This window comes from Dendropsophus ebraccatus, chromosome 9 (genome assembly GCF_027789765.1).
Source record: "Dendropsophus ebraccatus isolate aDenEbr1 chromosome 9, aDenEbr1.pat, whole genome shotgun sequence".
Taxonomy (NCBI): Eukaryota; Metazoa; Chordata; class Amphibia; order Anura; family Hylidae; genus Dendropsophus; species Dendropsophus ebraccatus.
The window spans coordinates 107,784,795-107,803,298 of record NC_091462.1 but is presented as its reverse complement, the minus strand read 5'-3'; the positions used below and the strand labels follow the sequence as shown (position 1 = coordinate 107,803,298).

Sequence of the window (18,504 nt, the reverse complement as noted above, 5' to 3'; positions counted from 1 at the left end):
GACTGGAGTTCTTCCTTTAAAATTCAGGAAATAATTTGTTCTTCGGATTGCACATCCATATTGCGGTCAGTAAGGGGAATGCCATCCAGGTGGTCTTGCTTTATTACACAGAATCCCATTAAATAAAAATGTAGCTCTCTCCATGACGTTGAGCCGCTGCCGTGTTGTGCGACATCCCACTCTGTGTTTCGTAAGGCACAGCTCTTTCCCGCAGGGAATTTACCAATTGTTTAACAAGTGGCTCCGGAGTACAGGAGTAGACGAGGATTTAATGGCTTATAACTGTGCAAGATCAAAACGTTTGCAGGGAAGAGACAGACGCTTCATTAAAGAAACCTTGTGATCTTGTTAACTGGGGAGCGCTGCCAACAACCTCCGGCTCCAGGAGCGCGAGCGACCGACGATCACAACACAACCGGGCTATGTTCACCTAAGAACTTGGCACTGACCAGCTCAAGTCACACATTTCTTTACAAACACTTCCAATTAAAAAAAAAAATTACTAATTTGGGGGCTAATTAAACCTAAGGGAATAGAATCCCGCGACATTCTCTCTTCCTTTTGATGTTTCTGTAAATGCTTAATGAAAAACACCCCTTGACTCTAGACCTTGGATCGCAATGTGGGAAATCACAGCGCCGCACTTTTGTCTTTTCATCTGTAAAGATTTATACAGAGAAGTACAGGCCTGTGTTACACACTTTGATGTCCCTCACACGCTATCTGGACATGTGGTGGAGGTGGCCATTTTGTGGGTAAAGCCAGTAAATGGCAGTATTGTAATGGAGAGAAATATTTCCTCTTCTGTTGAGTTGTTAATTCCATTCAACTCTTTTCTCAGTCAGATTTATCTCTGTAAAATCACCAATGTGCTTGCATAACTTACATTCAAAGTAAGTTATGCAACCTGTAGTGGCAGCCATTGTGGTTGTCACACAGCTATACTATAGACAGGACAAATAGCAAAAGAGGGGATTTTAGCAACTCAGCAAAAGAGGACCACTTTTTGTATAATATACAATATAAAGATGTTTTGAACATGTTTAAAGAGTCTTTTAAACGGTGGTGGAAGGATAAATACTAATATGGTGAATTTGTAAATGCAAGCAACGCCAATATATTAGCCTATTACATCACTAGTGTAAGTCCAGTATTGTGCTTTTTGTTGTACATATATATTGAATATTTAGTTGGTCTGCATATAACCTAAACTCCCAGCATGCTTTCTCTATGGTACAGACTGATCCCCTATACACAGATACACTTAAATGAGCATGCATGTGTTGGTCTGCAAGAGGATGCTGGTAGTTGTCGTTTTGCAACAGCTGGTTGCAAATTACTTGAATATACCAATGCACCCTCCACACCAGATGTCTCGGACACAGTATATAGATAAGATTCCAGACAGTAATATTGGCCTGGCATCGGTCAGACATTATGGAATGATAGGGACCATAATGTCCTCTTAGTTGGCGTTTCTTACATTTACTCAGTAAGACGGTGTTATTTTTTTTACTATATTCTAGTCTTAGAAGTATACGTATTTAGCTTATATGTGACTGTGGATTTTTTAGATCCTTTTTTTTTCTCCTCTTTTTTTGGTCTTTCTCAGGCGTTCTCTGGTCATTGAGAAATTTGAAGCTTTGGACATCGAGAAGGCAGAACACATGGAGACCAGCTGTTCCACCGCCCTCAGCAGTGATGTCCGGCAGGGCCGCAGTGAGAAACGCACCTTCCCAAGAAAAAGGGTAAGAAATGAAAATAGCCATTATTAGCACCATATTTGTATAGTCTTTTCCTTTTAGGTAGAGACCTAAGCTGCTCATAGATATTAGATGTGTGTCAATAAAACCAAATAGCCATCAATGTGTATGAGGTCCTCCTGAATCTTCTCACCTCACCATCCTTTTCTCCAGTAATGTGCTCCACATGAATTAAGTATGGTTTTATATTCACATATGCAGCTTGTTGCTCATCCTATTACAGCTTTGCTCTACCATGTAAAGAATAATATATGGCAACATAGCAGTGCTTCTAGGCTTCTTCTGTCATTTCACAAACTTTTATAATCTCTTTGCACCTCTTATCATAGGAAGAGACAGGGGGGACCTCTATTCCCGATGTGTCAGCTTCCCCTATGTCACCATATCGAAGGGCAAAGTCACTGGATCGCCGGTCCACAGAATCTTCAATGACGGTGAGTGAGCACAGACTGATCCAGAGCAGAGTGACTGCTGCGTCATCTAAATCTCATCACGCGTTTACAAACATCCCCCTCAAGCAGTTCAAGAAAATCCTCTCATGGTCTTCGCTCCTACATACAAACTGACCACAGCTGTTCTCCATCAGTCACATAGGCTTCTCATGTTGTCATCCAAAGGAGTACACAGTGGATGGGACTCTTTGTTCCACAATTATTTTTTTTTAATGTAAAGATATCTTAGGCACGTCTAACTCGTACCATCAATACTGTGCCTTGCAAATAGCTGTCGCGCTGCGTTCTTGGGGTTCCCATCACAACGTCTGCGCATTTCAGCCTTGTGTCTATTCACAAGGGAACCAAATTCAGACCTCAACATTGCAGAGGGTTATTGGTTGGTAAATAGAATCCTTTTTCGATTTGACAGATTCCCTTCTACAGACCCCCTCCCATCATCTTATCCTTTATTTTTGGTATCCTTGGGAAAGGAAGGTTATTCTAGGATACTGGTCATATGACAGTCTTGTGTGTGTATATATAAGAAGCAGAGGTGATAATTCAACGTTCAGAGTACATGAGTGAATAGGGATCATGAAGCTGGTAGGAAGAGATCAGGTTCGTAGGTTCCTGTAGTCTCAGGAGACCCATGTGTTCGGACTGTGGCCATAGTATGGTACCTATAAATTAGTACTATAATGAATTCATATGGGTTCCTGGGTTGTCAATTACATTTAGCCTGTTTGGAATTTTACACCTGGTATAGTAATTCCCATATTGTCTCTTTTTACAGCCGGACCTTCTAAACTTCAAAAAGGGGTGGTTGACCAAGCAATATCAGGATGGCCAGGTGAGTTTCTGGTGAAGCCATATTAAGCCTGCGCAGTGGATGAGTGTTGGGGGAGACTCGTATAATAATGATGTAGCTGTCATCCAAATGTACACTTTTCAATAGCAGGGAGCAGAAAACGAAACTGAACATATACAAGTGCCTTACTGTAAGCTGCCTGTATGTACTGTGAGAATGCCAGGTCCTGACATCTAGTGGAGTGGAATGCTGTCATGATGGGGGTGGGGTGTACTGACACTTCTAGAGAGGCCATACACATTCAATATGAAATGTTGAGTACACATGCACACTGTATTCAGTGTGAATTTGTTCTCAGTAGGAGAGGAAAGTAAGCAGCTGACAGTCACCTCTGGCTGTGGCTTATCTCCCTCGAGAACAAAGCAGTGGACATGGTAAATTGTAATTTTCCTCCTGACATATGCTTAAACATATGACTGGCCACCTTAACTACAGCTTTTTACTGTCACAGATACATGGTTTAAAGGCAATTGGTTGGCAGTGTAGCTTTTTAGATGCTTCATGCCATCTGCACATGCTGCTTCTTATTCCCATCCGGTTAACAGCTTTTCCTTCAGTCTTACTAGAAGTTTTTCTTTTATCCTTTCAAAGTGTCTTTAAAATTCCTACTCAAGTCTATGAATCTGAATATAATACTGCGATAATACTGGAAAGTGGTCAGTGATAGATATGCAACAAACTATTCCATGTTATTGCATAGAAAAGCATTGTAATAGTTCTAAGGAAGAAAAATATGACTGTACTTGTCATTCATCCTTCGTGGCTGGACAAGTTCGCGTCCTGTTGTTGTTGGTGATTTACAGCCATCACTTCACCAGGATTCCCCTTATGTGTCTAGCTGCAAGGTGTTGGCAGGAGATGGACAGTAACCATAATCATATGTATAGCTGTGGTTTTTTCTACCAGCCAGTGCCCAGCATGTTACTACCTCATTGCCTGGGACAGCGGCCCGTGTTTGGGTTGGTCTTGTGTTGTAATGGTGGTGCATGCAGACATCCTTGGCAGGCTCTGTGCTGCCCAGGGCTGAGGTTGTGCTTGTTGTGATGCGATCTGGAAGCTATGCGGGCTCTGTGTTTACAAGCAGAGACAGTAGGGGAAGTGTACTTACTTCATGACCTTATTCCAGCTGCCAGCTGGGGCCCCCCTGGGACGCTGGGTTACTGGGAGATGGGGAGGGATCCGGTTACAACATTAGCTGCCTCTGTGAGATGGATTTAACATTTGCTTGGATCACAAACAGCGTTCTATTTTGGTGGATATCCTCCTACCTCCACTTCCCCTCTTTCATTCAGTACTTAGTGCTTCATTGTCCATGGACACCATAAAACGAAATCCTGATGTGCACATCGGTGCAGGGGGAATTCTCTGCATTGTTCAGGGACATATTAAACAATGGGTTTGCACCTTTACTGGCTTCAGTCACCCGGTGTGACTTATGTGTAGATGGATAGTTGCTAGTTGTGCATGCAGATGGATAGTTGCGAGTTCTGAGCCCATTTTCTGAGCACATAGATGGGAAATCTTTAAAACTATACACACTAATATATTTTTACATAAAATAAACCCTACCTTTATAGAACATGATCTTCTCACCTCTTACCATGAAACCCATTGCAATGAAATCCAAAAGATTTTTTGCCATAAAGCCCATAAGCATCAGATTTATGTTACCCTATGTGTATGTACTCATTGCTATCGTGAGCTGTCTACTCTGCTTTTAACAGCAACACCAGCAACAAGGCCCTTTTTACACAGTACCATTAACAGATTAATGAGCGTTTCAGCGATGAGCCGATGAACAAGCAAATGCTGCTTCCTCTGCAACGCGTCTTTTGTGCGGCTAATAAAATCGCCCTGGGTTAGTAGGGGATGTGTGGCTAGTAGATTATAAATTTGAAGGGCTAAAACAAAGATGTTTGAATTTAGGTTGTGAATCCCAATGGGTCCAGGAACAGATTTGTGTGCTTTACAGCACTGTGGTATATGTTGGTGCTATATAATTAAAGTAATTGTTATTATATTGATAAGGGCGAGACGATTAACGAATGCAAGCAAACAGGTGCCGATCACAGGGATCAATGCTAGTCATTTGCAGCCCATCGGTTAAAGGGCCACTACAGGACAGCTTTGATTCTTTCTGTATACCCACAGTAGTATGTGTGCGCAACTTAAATGTATAGAGCAATATCTACAAGCTTCTTGTCCAGTTTTGGCGATTGTTGCAGTGACATCTGCTGGTCCAAGTAGGTAGTGTCCATTGTTCTAGCAGACTTTTTTTTTTTTTTTTAAAGTTGATTTATAGTAACACCAAATCATGAACATGGAGCTGGCATTCTTCTGATGATAAAGGTGCTTTGTATGCTAACCACATCTTATATGTTTCAGTGGAAGAAGCACTGGTTTGTGCTGACCGACCAGAACCTGAGATATTACAGAGACTCTGTGGCGGAGGAGGTGAGTAATATCCCAGCTGTCTCTTAGGTCTGTATTCCCATTCAGCTACTTAGTCTCTTCACTTCTCTCATTTTTGCTCAGGCTGCTGATTTGGATGGAGAAATTGATCTGTCCACCTGTTACGATGTCACAGAGTTTCCGGTGCAGAGAAATTATGGGTTTCAGATTCACGTAAGACACTATTTATTGCTTTTAGTATGTGCCTTTTTTGTTCTCGGTGGTATCATTTGTTTGTTAATACATTGTAGTTATTTAGTCTAAGAAAGCATTCTTCCCATTGTGCTCAGTTTCTTTTCTGCAGCCTTCAGTGCAGGCTGCCATATCCTGTTGCCTTCACATATAGAAAGGTTACTTTTTATGGAGGGTTTGCTTGTATTGTCCTCGTCCGTAGCACTAGGGTGGAGTCTTATACTAGGAAGCAATTCATGTTTATTTTTATGGCGATACTTTTGTGGTTGCTAAAAATGCGAGTTCTAAGCCATGTAAGGTGAAGCGTGAAACATGGTTAGCAATCAGTGGGACTCACAGGCGCGGAGATCCTCTTACCCAATTCTTCTATTTCAGAATTTTGTTAAAAAAAATTCAACAAGGCAATGGTTGATAACCAAAAGTTCTTCTTGATTTATCCAGACTAAAGAAGGGGAGTTCACTCTATCTGCAATGACCTCTGGTATTCGGCGGAACTGGATACAGACCATCATGAAGCATGTGCGACCCAACACTGCCCCAGATGTCACCAGGTGAGGACCCGCCAGTACACTAATGCATCTCTGCTTGATTCTGATCTGTACATCTAAACAACCAGCCAAATAGACCTCCGGCTCATCGACTTTCGCGTTTATATTTCTATGAGTGAACCTTTCATATCCCGACTTCTCTCTCCTGCCCTTTCCCTTCTTCCTTTTCTCATTTCGCCATCTCTTTAATTTCCATGCAAACCCCAGGAAAAGCTTCTCTCTGAAATTGTCTGTGCTGAAGCCAAGGTTGGAAAGCTGTGTTCTCTCCTGTATAAACGTCTTGTGGTTTGTATTCGTTGTGGTTCACTGCATGCAATGCTTCTCATATCCCGAGGTTCTCTCCAAGTAGGTTCTTCATGTGACCTGCACCCAGTGGAGACCGCTGGATGTGGCATCTTAAGCCCCTGATTTGTTCTCAGTTATGCTCCTGAATATTGAGCCGCCTCCACTGTGTGTAGAAAATGGATATAAGTAGATAAAATTACATGGGGTCCTACACAGCTAAATAATGCACAGAAACAGGTGGCCTAGTCACGCTTGTTGCTTGTATGCAATGTCCCTACATCCCGGCATGGCATTAGTGATCTGCCTGCTCTCCCACAATCATGCAGCACAGGTATTGGAGAATATTTTCTTGTTTCCAGTTGACTTGCCCATCTTTTCCAGAAATGCATGATGTGTGCTTTTATCCCTTGTCTTCCACTCTAATAAAATCTCCTTTTAGCATGGGTGATATGGACAGACTGCCTACCTCATTAAACCTATAATCTGTGGGTTATAGACATACTGACTGATATTTAAAAAACAAACAAACATGTAATATATAAATAAAAAAATTATGTATTGTTTATCCCCACACTCATCCTGCCCCATACAACAGTTTTTTCTTGTGCTTCCCATACAATAATGTCTAAAAATATCAATTTCCCCATAAGAAACAAGGCTTCAAATAACTATTAAGATTAACAAATAAAAAAAATTATGGCTGGAACAGAAGCAAAAACTAAATCCACAGTGTCACCTTGCAGAGTCCCCAGAGACCAGCTGTAATCTGTAAAAAAAAAATGGCAGTAAGTGCACAGTTTTCCTGTAGCGCCACCACATGGGAAATTAAGCTTTACACAGTGCCCATTCACATAAAAAGATTGCCTGAGTAATGCAGGGCGAACAGGTTAGGTTTCCTAGAAAGAGAGAGAGGCATGTTTAAGATTACTACTTTGTAAATTGGCCAAGATGTGAAGATCCTTAATAAAGTACACCCCTGCCCCCCATCACACACTTTTGGGTGTATGAAAATGGGTTTTTTAAACTGGATAAGCACTTTTAAAGGTTAAGAGATTTTAACTTGCTTTTCAAGGTTTATTCTTAAAGCGGCACTATCAGCAGGTTCAGTCCAATGAACCTGCTGATATCCCGCAGTAGATCAATGCCTGAAAAGAGCAGAGCTGGAACTAAATCCTGTCTTCTGCCCCGCATTCGTAAGTTTGCCCCTATGCTAATGAGGGGTTTAGGAGCATTTGGGGCGTCACCCTAAGTGCTGAGCACCAGCGTGGCCCACCCAGTCCACCTCCCCCCGTGACGAACCCATCCCTCCACCACCACCCCCCCTGGCCACTCGCTATGCATATATGAATATGCATAGTAGGCGGCACAGAGAAACCCCTCGGTCCGCCCGAAGCAACCCCCTCCCGTGCTGCCTAGCCCGCCCCCTCCCGTGCCACTATGCGCACAGTGGAGGGGGGAGGACAGGAGATGCATGTGGTGTGCTAGTGAGGTGTGCGCAGCCTCAGGTGGGGACCCCCTATAGCTGGCGGCACAGGAGGAGCCCCTCACAGCTGACGTCATGGGGATGGAGCATTGCGGCAGCTCGTCTCCCCCTGGAAGCAACAGGCCACATTCTGAGGGTCCTTATCCCTTTGTTCTCAAACTAGTAAGTGAGAGCTGCAGCCCGGGGTGTTATGGCGCAGCCGGACACCGTACAGCTCTGTCAGCATGTGGCCTGCTGCATCCAGGGCGAGACGAGCTGCCCCAATGCTCCATCCCCATGACTGCCCCTGTGAGGCTCTGCACACCTCACCAGCTCGCCAGGAGATGCAAAGAATACAATATGTTGAAATCCCATAGTAGGTTTTTCTTAGCTGATAAATGCAAGAAGGGAAGTGTGGTGCAGACTTTGGGAACCAATTTCCACAATGTTAACAGGCCTTGATATTCAAATAGTATTCTCTAGATCAGTGCTTCTCAATTCCAGTCCTCAGGCCTCACCAACAGGTCATGTTTTAAGGATTTCCTTAGTATTTCACAGGTGATATAATTATACTCTGGTATCTGGTATTCTCACAGGTCTTCTTTGTATGGGATATCCTCAAAACATGACCTGTTGGTGAGGCCTGAGAAGCACTGCTCTGGATCAGTAGTTTAACTTGCTGTTTTGTAGTTTTTGTGCTTTCTACACTTAGGTCTTTTCTATGGAACCCTATTTTATTCCTTCACATAATGCCCCTCTGGTGTAACTTTTTTTCTTTTTCCAAAGAAACTCACTCCTTCTTTTGAATACTTTGATTTTCCCTGAATCACCTTGTATAATATGAATCTATTGCAATAGATATATATTGTAATATTGGAAATGTTTACTGCCTGCTTTTTCCCATCCTGCACTGTCCAAGCTGATAAGGTCTGCTGAGTTAGTAGTTCTCATTTGTGAGTCGATGCTGGACCTGTCCGATTAACCTCATGTGTTTTTGTTCTTTTATCCCCAGCTCTTTGCCTGAGGAGAAGAGTAAAACCGCATCTTCATTAGTCTCCAGCTCCATTCAGAGTGAAAAACAGGACTCGGAGCACTCAGATGCAGATGGAGAGCAGAAGAGGAGCCGGGCACGAGAGAGAAGAAGAGAAGGACGTTCCAAAACCTTTGATTGGGCAGAATTCCGACCCATCCAGCAAGCACTGGCTCAAGAACGAGCTCAAGCAGCTGAGGTCACAAAGTCAATTTCTTGCTATGACACCACTGATTCCAAGAATGAGTTTGGGGAAGTCGAAAGGGAGCGAACCCGGCGGAGAGAGGAACGCAGGAAAAGGTTTGAGAGCTCAGACTCTGTGGAGGAATCTACAGGTGAAGAATCCTCTCGCATGGAGGTAGACCGAGGACCAGCATCTTCCGATTCTATTGACATGAGGCCAAATGTTCAGGTGGAAATTGAACAACGCTGGCAACAAGTAGAAACCACTCCACTAAGGGAAGAAAAGCAAATACCCATCGCTCCACTTCCTTTATCCAATGGGTCCCCTAAACGCACTGCAGAAGACATCACAGTCATCTTGGAAAAACAGGTAAAAAGAGATATTCATACATTCAGTTACTTTAACTCAAGTTGTACAATTCTGATATCTCTTCTGTTTAGATCTATAAACCCACTTGTTTTTTTCTGTCTTTTTGTTTTTTCTATCCATGGTCCAGCTGGACCAGAGTCAGAAAGAAGTGACTGATCTCCTGGCTGAAAACCTAGTACTGCAACAACGACTAAAGGAAGCCTTGGAGCAACAACACAATGCCAGAGATGGATATGTGTTACAGGTACCAATGGCACCTCATAAAGTTCTATTGAACCTGTCCATTGCCACTGTAAAGCACACTTGCTGGCAGTGGAGAGGTTTACTTGTGTAGTATAGGAACATTAGGTATAGCTATGCATGCTCCTGTCAAAACTTTACCATTGGTCTTCAGCTTGCTTCTTCTGAATTATACAAGATATAATTGACACACAATAAAAATCTGTTATGGTCACAACACTTTAAGCTATATTTCATATGCTTCCTAAAGACAAGCTGAACTCCATTGCTTTTGCAGTCTCTTCCTGCCCATCACAGTCACTATAAGTAGAGTTAGCACATTTAGAAGACGTGAAGGATTCAAAATGATCCCTCCTCTGTTATTTACTGCATTTCGACAAACGCAAACCTAAAAGCATTTCTGAGTTCATCTTCTGTTCACGACTATAATTAGGCCATAGGACTCTTCTCACTAACACATCTTTGGTGGCTTGTGCTGCATGGTGTCATTTTATAAGCATGGTTTACAGCTAATATTTCACTGAGTGTCACATCTGTGGGCTTTTCCTACCAGCGTTAAAAAGGTTCAGGCTAAATTCTCCAGCTTCTGGCGGTGCTTCTGTCTGTCCTGTGCCGTATTTATGTACGTCTGCATGCCTCTATAGTAACCTTCTATTATTTGCTCTCACGCAGATCTGAAATCTAAGATGTGGCTTTGTTTGTTTTTTACCCTCCTACTTCTGATTCATTTGCTGTAATAAAAATGCTTGCAATAAAACAAATCAAACCTTATTTACTGTATCTTTTATATATTTTTATTTTTTGTTCCCCACCTTGCATGCTGTAGGACGACATTCATTTCCTGTTTGCTTCATGTGATTTTGCTAAGAAAAACAATTGTTTTTGATCTGAAAAACAATGTTAATCGACAAGCTGTTCTTCTTTGCTCTGCTACCACCCTCCTTCTCACCGTTTATTCCTGCTCCCTCCATTAGATTCAGTCCACTTTTCCTAAACTCCTCTTTTACAATCTTTTATGCATACTTTTTTTTTTTTTTTTAATGTTCATCCACCAATTATACGGCCAAACTGAACTAGCCTGAAAGTAGAAAAAAATGCCCTGAAATGCAAATTTTGCTGCAAAAGAGGCATGGAGTTATAATATGGTCCTTTCTGACCAGAGGTGTGACACTCAGCCTTGTCAAATGAGAGTGTTACTAATATCCATGTTTAATCGATTTTTTTAAGACTGAATTGGCAGATCCATCTTCGGATGCCTGGCAGAGACTCCATAAAGTCAATGAGGACCTTCAGAATGAGCTAGAGGCGCAACATAAGCGTCAGGAAATGCTTAACCATCAGCTACAGAGTATCAAACACAGTTATGGAGAAGCCAAGGATACCATCAGACATCATGAGGCTGAAATTCTGAATCTTCAAGCCCGTCTTAGCAGCGCATCTGCTGAGCTTTCCATAAAGGAACAAGCTTTGACCAAACTAAAAGCGGACCTAAAGTTGGAAAAGGAAAAGGCTCATGAAATGTTGGAAGAATGGAAAAATAGTGAAATGGCACTAAGCGCGCAGCTTAAGGTCAGTCAGCAGAGGCTCAAAGAAGTAGAGTCTCTACTCTTAGAGAAAAGGCAGGAAATTCGTGAGCTTGAAATGCAGCAAGCTCTGCAAAAGGATTATCAAAAAGAGGCACAAAGGTTGCAAGACAAGCTAGCAAGCCTGCAGGTTCAGATTGATGTAAGTGAACAAGCTCAGATATTAACAGAAGAAAGACTTCATATGAATTATGAGGAATTGCTTGACAGCTATGAAAAGGAAAAGCAACTATTAATCCTTAACTTGAAAGAAACTGAAGCCCGTCTTGTAGAATATGAAGATAAGCTGCAAGAGAAAGACCAGGTGATGGAGTCTTTACAGAAAGAGAAACTCAATAATAGTGCTGAAGCTAGCGTCTTAGTCCACCACCTGGAGGAACAGCTGGTGGGGAGGGATGCTACTATTCAGAGACTTAAAGAAAGTACCAAGGAGCTGGAGTTAGAACGGGACCAGCTTAAAACAACATGTCAAGAAATGGTCCAGCAGATTGCCGGATCAGACTCTGACATTTCCAGTTTACAAAACAGAATTAAGGTTCAAGAATTGGAGTACAATCAGTTAAGGAGTTCCTTAGAAAAATCAACTGAAGATATTCTGAAGGTCCAAGAGTCTCTGAGAGCCAAAGAGGAAGAACTGAAAAATGTCTATGAGGCTCACAGGAGGCTTATGGGGAAAAAGGATCAGGACATTAATGAAGCTCTTATTAAGATGGCAGCTCTAGGGAGCAGCCTGGAAGACACAGAGACAAAACTGAAAGCCAAGGAAGAGGCCTTGAAGAGCTTGGGTGGGTTATGTTCAGAATCACAAGCAAAAGAAATTGAGTCTGTTTACCTTCAGTTGGAAACGGCAAAACGTAGAATTTCAGAGATGGAGCAGTGTCTTCAGGCTGAAGGTGGAGACATGTTTGGTGAAGTCTTAAGAAGAGATTGTCTCATGGAAGTTGGCCATGATGTACCTCTTGCCTCTGATGACCTAACTGCTTCCTCTGCCTTGGCAGAAAAAGGACAAGACACAGGAGTAAAAAGGCAGAGGATACGGTTTTCCAGTATTCAGTGTCAGAGATACACACCTCTTGATGGCACTGAGAAAGCATGGACAGGCAGTCCTCCATCTGACACAAACCAGGAACAATCTTCCTCTGAAGGAAGTACCTCGCCTGAAATTATGGCTCCATATCATTCTTCGGCGGCTAGTGACTTGGATAGCTGTTTGTCCATTATCCATTCTCTAGAAAGTAAGCTATGTCTAACAGAGCAAAATCTGACGGATATGACCATAAAGCTGGAAAATGAAAAGGGCAGTCATCAGGAAACCCTTTTGGCTCTGCATAGTCAGTGGGAAAATGCCGAAGCTTGTCTTAGGGAGCAGCTTCAAGCTAGTATATATCAGGTCAACTCTATGGCCAAACAGATAGAAGAGCTGCAAAGAGGGAAACTTAGTCACCACTTAAATATGACTGAAAGGCAAATTGTTTGCTGTTTAGAAGCATGTAGTAATCTTCAGGAAGAATTGTGTAACGTAGATGAATCACAACCAGCTTCTTACTTATTGTCCAGCATTAAGCATGCTCTGTCAGGACTAATTCATTCCCTACAAAAAGCTCTCAGTGATTCATCAGACCCCCCAGGTCTGGATAAGGGTTCCCAAGCTGAATCTATGTTGCAGTCTTCTCAGGATCCCATCCATAGACTTTCAGAAAAAATTAATTTCCAAGCTCAGTTAATGTATAGAATGGTGGAGTCCCTAAAAAAGACAGTCTTTCAATCTAGCCTTCAGGTGCAAGAAGGCGAGTGTGAACCAGATTGTTTTACAGATTATCTAGTAGAGGTATTTGCAAGGAAAGTCAAGCTAGAGAGAGATTTCTGGGACCGGGTAGATCAGATTGGAAAAGCTATTGTGGGGGGAGAAGGGGTGGGAACTCCTGTGGAGTCTGAGTTAAGCCTAAGTTCAAGTTCTGATCTACTCCAAACCTTGGCAGACAATACACTACTCAAAGCAGAGCTTGTTCTGGCTATTCAGAAGTCAAGGGCTCTAGAAGCCAATCTTAATAAAGCAGAGGCTGCATTTGAAGGATTATCTGTTGAAGACATGGAAACAAAGCCACCTGAATCTCGGAAGATAGGACACGATCACACCATTGACCCTGCATCTGGAAGTGCAGAGAGCACCAACATAGCATGTTTTGAAGCCCTATCATTACATTTAAAGGAAAATGCAGATGAACTTAAGAGAATCTCCAGTGCCCTTTTGTCCATGGCAGACCCTGACGCTATTCAGACCCTATTGCAGGCAACCCAACAGATTTCTAACTGTGCTCAGTCTAGCAGTTTACCACTGCTCCTTGTACAAGATGCTGTCGTGCAGGCACAAATGTGTTATGTCACTTGTAAAGCAAAGCTTGAATATCAGAGAGAACTGAGAAGGAGTATGAATGCTTTACGCTTGGCTCACTCTGAAACTTTGTCCAAGGTACACCAAGACTACCAAGAGAAACTACAGCAGAAGCAGAGTGAACTCTTAGAAGTATTAGAAAGAGAAAGAAGTGCAGCTGACGCTGTATCCACAAGGGTCCAAGATGCAGAGCGACTACTTGGTGAAGCCGAAGCTAAATTCAAAGAAACCTTGTTACAGCTCGATAGTGAATACAAGAAGGAGATGCAGAACATGATGGAGGGCTGGATAGAAAAGGAGAACACTTTGAAATCACAGCAGCTAGAGCTGGATGCTAAACTTCAAGCTTCAGAACAAGAAAGGGAAGAGGCAGAGAAGGTACACTGGGAGAAAATCAAGCTTTTAGAAACTCGGTTGCAAGAACAAGTTCAGGAGCTTGAAGGCATTCACAGAAATGAAATGAAGACTTTGGAGGAGCGATATACACAAAGCATCCAGCAGCTTCAGGATACACTTGACAGCTATCATAGAGATCAGCAATACACACCATCACCTGTGGACTCAACCACTCGCAGTATTGCTTCTGATCAAGAAACCCTCGAAGACATGGACTCCATGAATGTTCTGAAAGGTCGAATTCTAGAACTGGAAGCCCAGATGGACATGATGAGAGAAGAACTGGAACAGAAACATCCTGAGGGCAATATGTCCTCCATAAAGGAGAAATACCAGGCAGACTTTGAGAACCTGAAGGTCTTGTCAGATTATATTATTACATCTTATTTTACTTTCATCTCATTATTGCTATTTCTAACTCTTTAAGTAATAGGGGTGACGTGTGATGCCCAAGATAAAACTTTTGTGGCCCTCTCCTGTTAGCTTTGTTAGGTTTTTTTTTTTAGAAATATAAAATATGAGTCACTCATGTTCACACACTGTATAACAACACTGTTAAACTGGACGGACAGTGTTTCCATGTTCCTGCGACCGTCGGCAATCTGACAGCTGTAAAAACATTTATTTCCAAATGGCCCATATGGGGTGTGTCTGTAAATCAATTAAGCCTTGGTTTTCATACACACCAGGGATGAACATCCGTGTGTGCATGGAAGATTAATAGTGGCTGCTGTTCGTGCAACAGCGGCCACTATTAATTAACATGAATAATTTTTTTACACAGCTGCACCGAATGCCCGTGTGTGCGGCGTGTGTGTGGAACGGGTGGCATTGCATTTTTTCAATGCAATATTGCCAGGGCTGGAAAGAAATGAAGCTGTTTTCATTGAAAACCGGCCGTTCTTTTGAAAGAATACATTGTGTGCACATATCTTAAAGGTGCAATAGGCATATAATAGCCCTGAAACACCATTTAGATATTCTGTGAATAGTCATGCACTTAACTGTAGACTATGACTTATGTTGTGTAAAGTCCTGTCTTTGTTTTCCTATAGTATCAGTAGTTGGTGTTTAAAGGGAACCTGTCACCCCCCGTGTCGGGGTGATGGCCGGCTGACCCCCCGCTAGAGCCCCGGATACTTACCCCATCTTGCCAAGTCCTGCTCCTGGAGCCGGTCCCGGGACGGAAATATCCTTGTCGGAAGCCCGGCGCACACGCTACATAGATGAGTCCGATGCCCATAGAGAAAATATGGAGCCGTCATTCTCTGTGGGCATCGGACTCATCCCTGCAGCACGCTCGCCGGGCTTCCGGCAAGGATATCTTGGTCCCGGGACCAGCTCCAAGAGCGGGACTTGGCGAGATGGGGTAAGTATCCGGGGCTCTAGTGCGGCCTTTACCCCCGGCATGGGGGGTGATAGGTTCCCTTTAAAAAGTCTGATTTTAGCGGTCACCCTGTAATAAATCCACCACCTATATTTTCATGATGCCTGTATCTCCTCTGACAGCCACTTACTGTGTAGGATCAGTAGATTTGGTAACATTTTCACAAGACTTACCAGCATCTATTCTAAAGACATGTAGGGGGGATTTATCAAAGGTTGTAAAATATACAATGATGTAAACTGCCCATAGCAACCAATTACATCTCAGCTTTTAGCTCTTGAAAAATTTAAGTGGAACTGTGATTGGCTGCTCTGTGCAGTTTACACTAGCCCATATTTTACACCCTTTGAAAAATCTGGGCCTTAGTGTCTTTAGGGATAGTTAGATTTTTACCTTTCAGAAGAAGTATGTATCAAATTTTTTTCTTTTCCACTGAGAAGTTGCATAGATGAGGTTTAAGTTCCTTGATGTAATTATGGTTTTGTGGTGATGTCCACCCTCATACCTGTATGCAAGTACAGTTTGCCCTCTAGAGTGTGTGTTTAAATACAGTGGCACCTCGGTTCTCAAACTGCTTGGAACTCTAACTGTATTTTCAAGGAAAGTTTGCTTTGGTTCTAAAACTCTTACTCTGTTCTCAAACACTTTTTGGGTACCCAGTCTCGAAGTACTCTGTATCGAAACATTTTTGCGAGTGTGGATGGTGGGTTGTACCAGGAGAGTTTAGCACTGGTGAGGCTACACATATAGTACTGTACTGTATAAGACTGCTGGAATGCATATACAGTACAGTAGTAGTACAAGCAGTGCACCACCATCTCCCATCCTTTACAGTGTTGGGATGGGGGGGGGGACTCTATACAGTAAAGGATGAGTGAGGAGTTAGTGACTACTTTACTATAATTGCTAGTTTTGTTGAATGTTTATTGTGTATAATGTACTGTACAGTATAGTGCTGCTCTGTAATGTCCTGTATAGTGCTGTTCTGTAATGTATTGTAGAGATTACACTGGGCACTTTTCAATGTAATACATGAGTACTGTAGGTAATTATTGGTGGGTGCTGGAACCAATTAAACACAATGACATTATTACCTATGGGAAGACACTGCTCGGTTCTCAAACTGCCTTCCGGAATCACTAGAGAGGAACTTTTCTTCTAGTTTGGGTATCACTTCCCCAGGAGCATTATCTTTAAGGCTCCCAACCCCCCTCTAGAGCCCCCTATACTTACCTGATCGCGCCGGTTCCCAATCCGGCCCGGTGACGGACATTTCAGCGCCCGAAGCACGGCGCACGCACTCCTGAGAAGAGTCCGATGCCCTTAGAGAATGAATGGTGAGTCCGACGCTTTATTCATACTCTATGAGCGTCGAACTCATCTCAGGAACGCGCGCCGGGCTTCGGGCGCTGAAATCTCTGTCACCAGACCGCATCAAGAAGCGGGACCATAGGCGATCAGGTAAGTATAGAGGGCTCTAGCGGAGTGTCGGGAACCTGTCACCATGGCACGGAGGGTGACAGGTTCCCTTTAAGTATTGTATTGCACTACAGTCATGGTCAAAAGTTTTGAGAATGATACAAATATTAATTTTTACAAAGTCCTACTGCTTCAGTTTTTAAAATGGCAAATTGCATATACTCCAAAATGTTATAAAGAGTGATCAGCTTAACAGCAATTACTTGTAAAGTCAATATTTACCTAGAAAATGAACTTTATCCCCCAAAACACATTTCAACATCATTGCAGCCCTGCCTTAAAATGACCAGCTAACATCGTTTCAGTGATTGCTCCATTAACACAGGTGTGGGTGTTGATGAGGACAGGGCTGGAGATCAATCTGTCATAATTAAGTAAAAATGACACCACTGGACACTTAAAAAAGAAAGGCTGGTGCTTGGCATCATTGTTTCTCTTCTGTTAACTATGGTTATCTTTAAAAAAACACGTGCAGCTAGAAAGAATGCACCTCAGTCAACAATCTATTGCATCATCAAGAACTTCTTCAAGGAGTGAGGTTCCATTGTTGCCAAAAAGGCTCCAGGGCGCCCAAGAAAGACCAGCAAGCGCCAGGACTGTCTCTTAAGTGTTTCAGCTTCGGGATCGGGCTAACAAAAGTGAAGAGCTTGCTCAGGAATGGCAGCAGGCAGGTGTGAGTGCATCTGCATGCACTGTGAGGCGGAGACTCTTGGAGCAAGGCCTGTTCTCAAGGAGGGCAGCAAAGAAGCCACTTCTCTCCAGAAAAAACATCAGAGACAGACTGATATTCTGCAAAAGGTACAGGGAGTGGACTGCTGAGGACTGGGGTAAAGTCATTTTCTCTGATGAATCCCCTTTCCGATTGTCTGGGACAGCTGGAAAACAGCTTATTCGGAGAAGACAAGGTGAGCGCTACCACCAGTCTTGTCTCCTGCCAACTGTAAAGCATCCTGAAACCATTCATGTGTGGGGTTGCTTCTCAGCCAAGCGAATCGGCTCTCTCAGTCTTGCCTAAAAACACAGCCATGAATAAAGAATGGGACCAGAATGTCCACCAAGAGCAACTTCTCCCAACCGTCAAAAAGTAGTTTGGCGATCAACAATGCCTTTTCCAGCATGATGGAGCACCTTGCCATAAAGCAAAGGTGATAACTAAATGGCTCAGGGAACAAAACAGAGATTTTGGGTCCATGGCCTGGAAACTTCTCAGATCTTAATCCCATTGAGAACTTGTGGTCAATCATCAAAAGATGGGTGGACAAACAAAAAACAACAAATTCAGACAAAATGAATTGAATGTGCAAGAATGGACTGCTATCAGTCTGGATTTGGTCCAGAAGTTGATTGGGAGCAGCCAGGGAGAATTGCAGAGGTCCTGAAGAAGAAGGGACAACACTGCAAATATTGACTTGCTGCAGTAACTCATTCTAACTGTCAGTAT

At 42.9% G+C, this 18,504-nt stretch overlaps 2 protein-coding genes across 13 annotated transcripts in view; one reads left to right on the top strand and one right to left on the bottom strand.

The window, feature by feature from the left end:
- The window catches only part of PLD6 (phospholipase D family member 6), an 83,868-nt gene that overhangs the window by 30,529 nt on the left and 34,835 nt on the right, over nucleotides 1-18,504 (bottom strand). Inside the window, exon 3 of one of the 4 annotated variants that reach the window (XM_069984274.1) lies at nucleotides 7,278-7,307. The exons of 2 other annotated variants lie outside the window; for them this stretch is intronic. The gene's annotated coding sequence lies outside the window, so the exon portion shown is untranslated. Of the gene's footprint in view, nucleotides 1-7,277; nucleotides 7,308-7,407; nucleotides 7,438-18,504 lie in introns of those variants that run through there. One more of the 4 variants, XM_069984279.1, reaches the window with a different exon arrangement.
- The window catches only part of MPRIP (myosin phosphatase Rho interacting protein), an 84,429-nt gene that overhangs the window by 52,138 nt on the left and 13,787 nt on the right, over nucleotides 1-18,504 (top strand). For 5 of the 9 annotated variants that reach the window (XM_069984269.1, XM_069984264.1, XM_069984265.1 and 2 more), the window contains exons 8-16: nucleotides 1,613-1,748; nucleotides 2,093-2,197; nucleotides 2,991-3,047; nucleotides 5,451-5,519; nucleotides 5,601-5,690; nucleotides 6,150-6,259; nucleotides 9,016-9,586; nucleotides 9,714-9,830; nucleotides 11,054-14,554. In XM_069984269.1, coding sequence (XP_069840370.1) covers nucleotides 1,613-1,748; nucleotides 2,093-2,197; nucleotides 2,991-3,047; nucleotides 5,451-5,519; nucleotides 5,601-5,690; nucleotides 6,150-6,259; nucleotides 9,016-9,586; nucleotides 9,714-9,830; nucleotides 11,054-14,554 — 4,756 coding nt within the window. The remainder of the gene's footprint in view (nucleotides 1-1,612; nucleotides 1,749-2,092; nucleotides 2,198-2,990; nucleotides 3,048-5,450; nucleotides 5,520-5,600; nucleotides 5,691-6,149; nucleotides 6,260-9,015; nucleotides 9,587-9,713; nucleotides 9,831-11,053; nucleotides 14,555-18,504) is intronic. The other 4 variants (XM_069984270.1, XM_069984272.1, XM_069984271.1 and 1 more) reach the window with 1 other exon arrangement.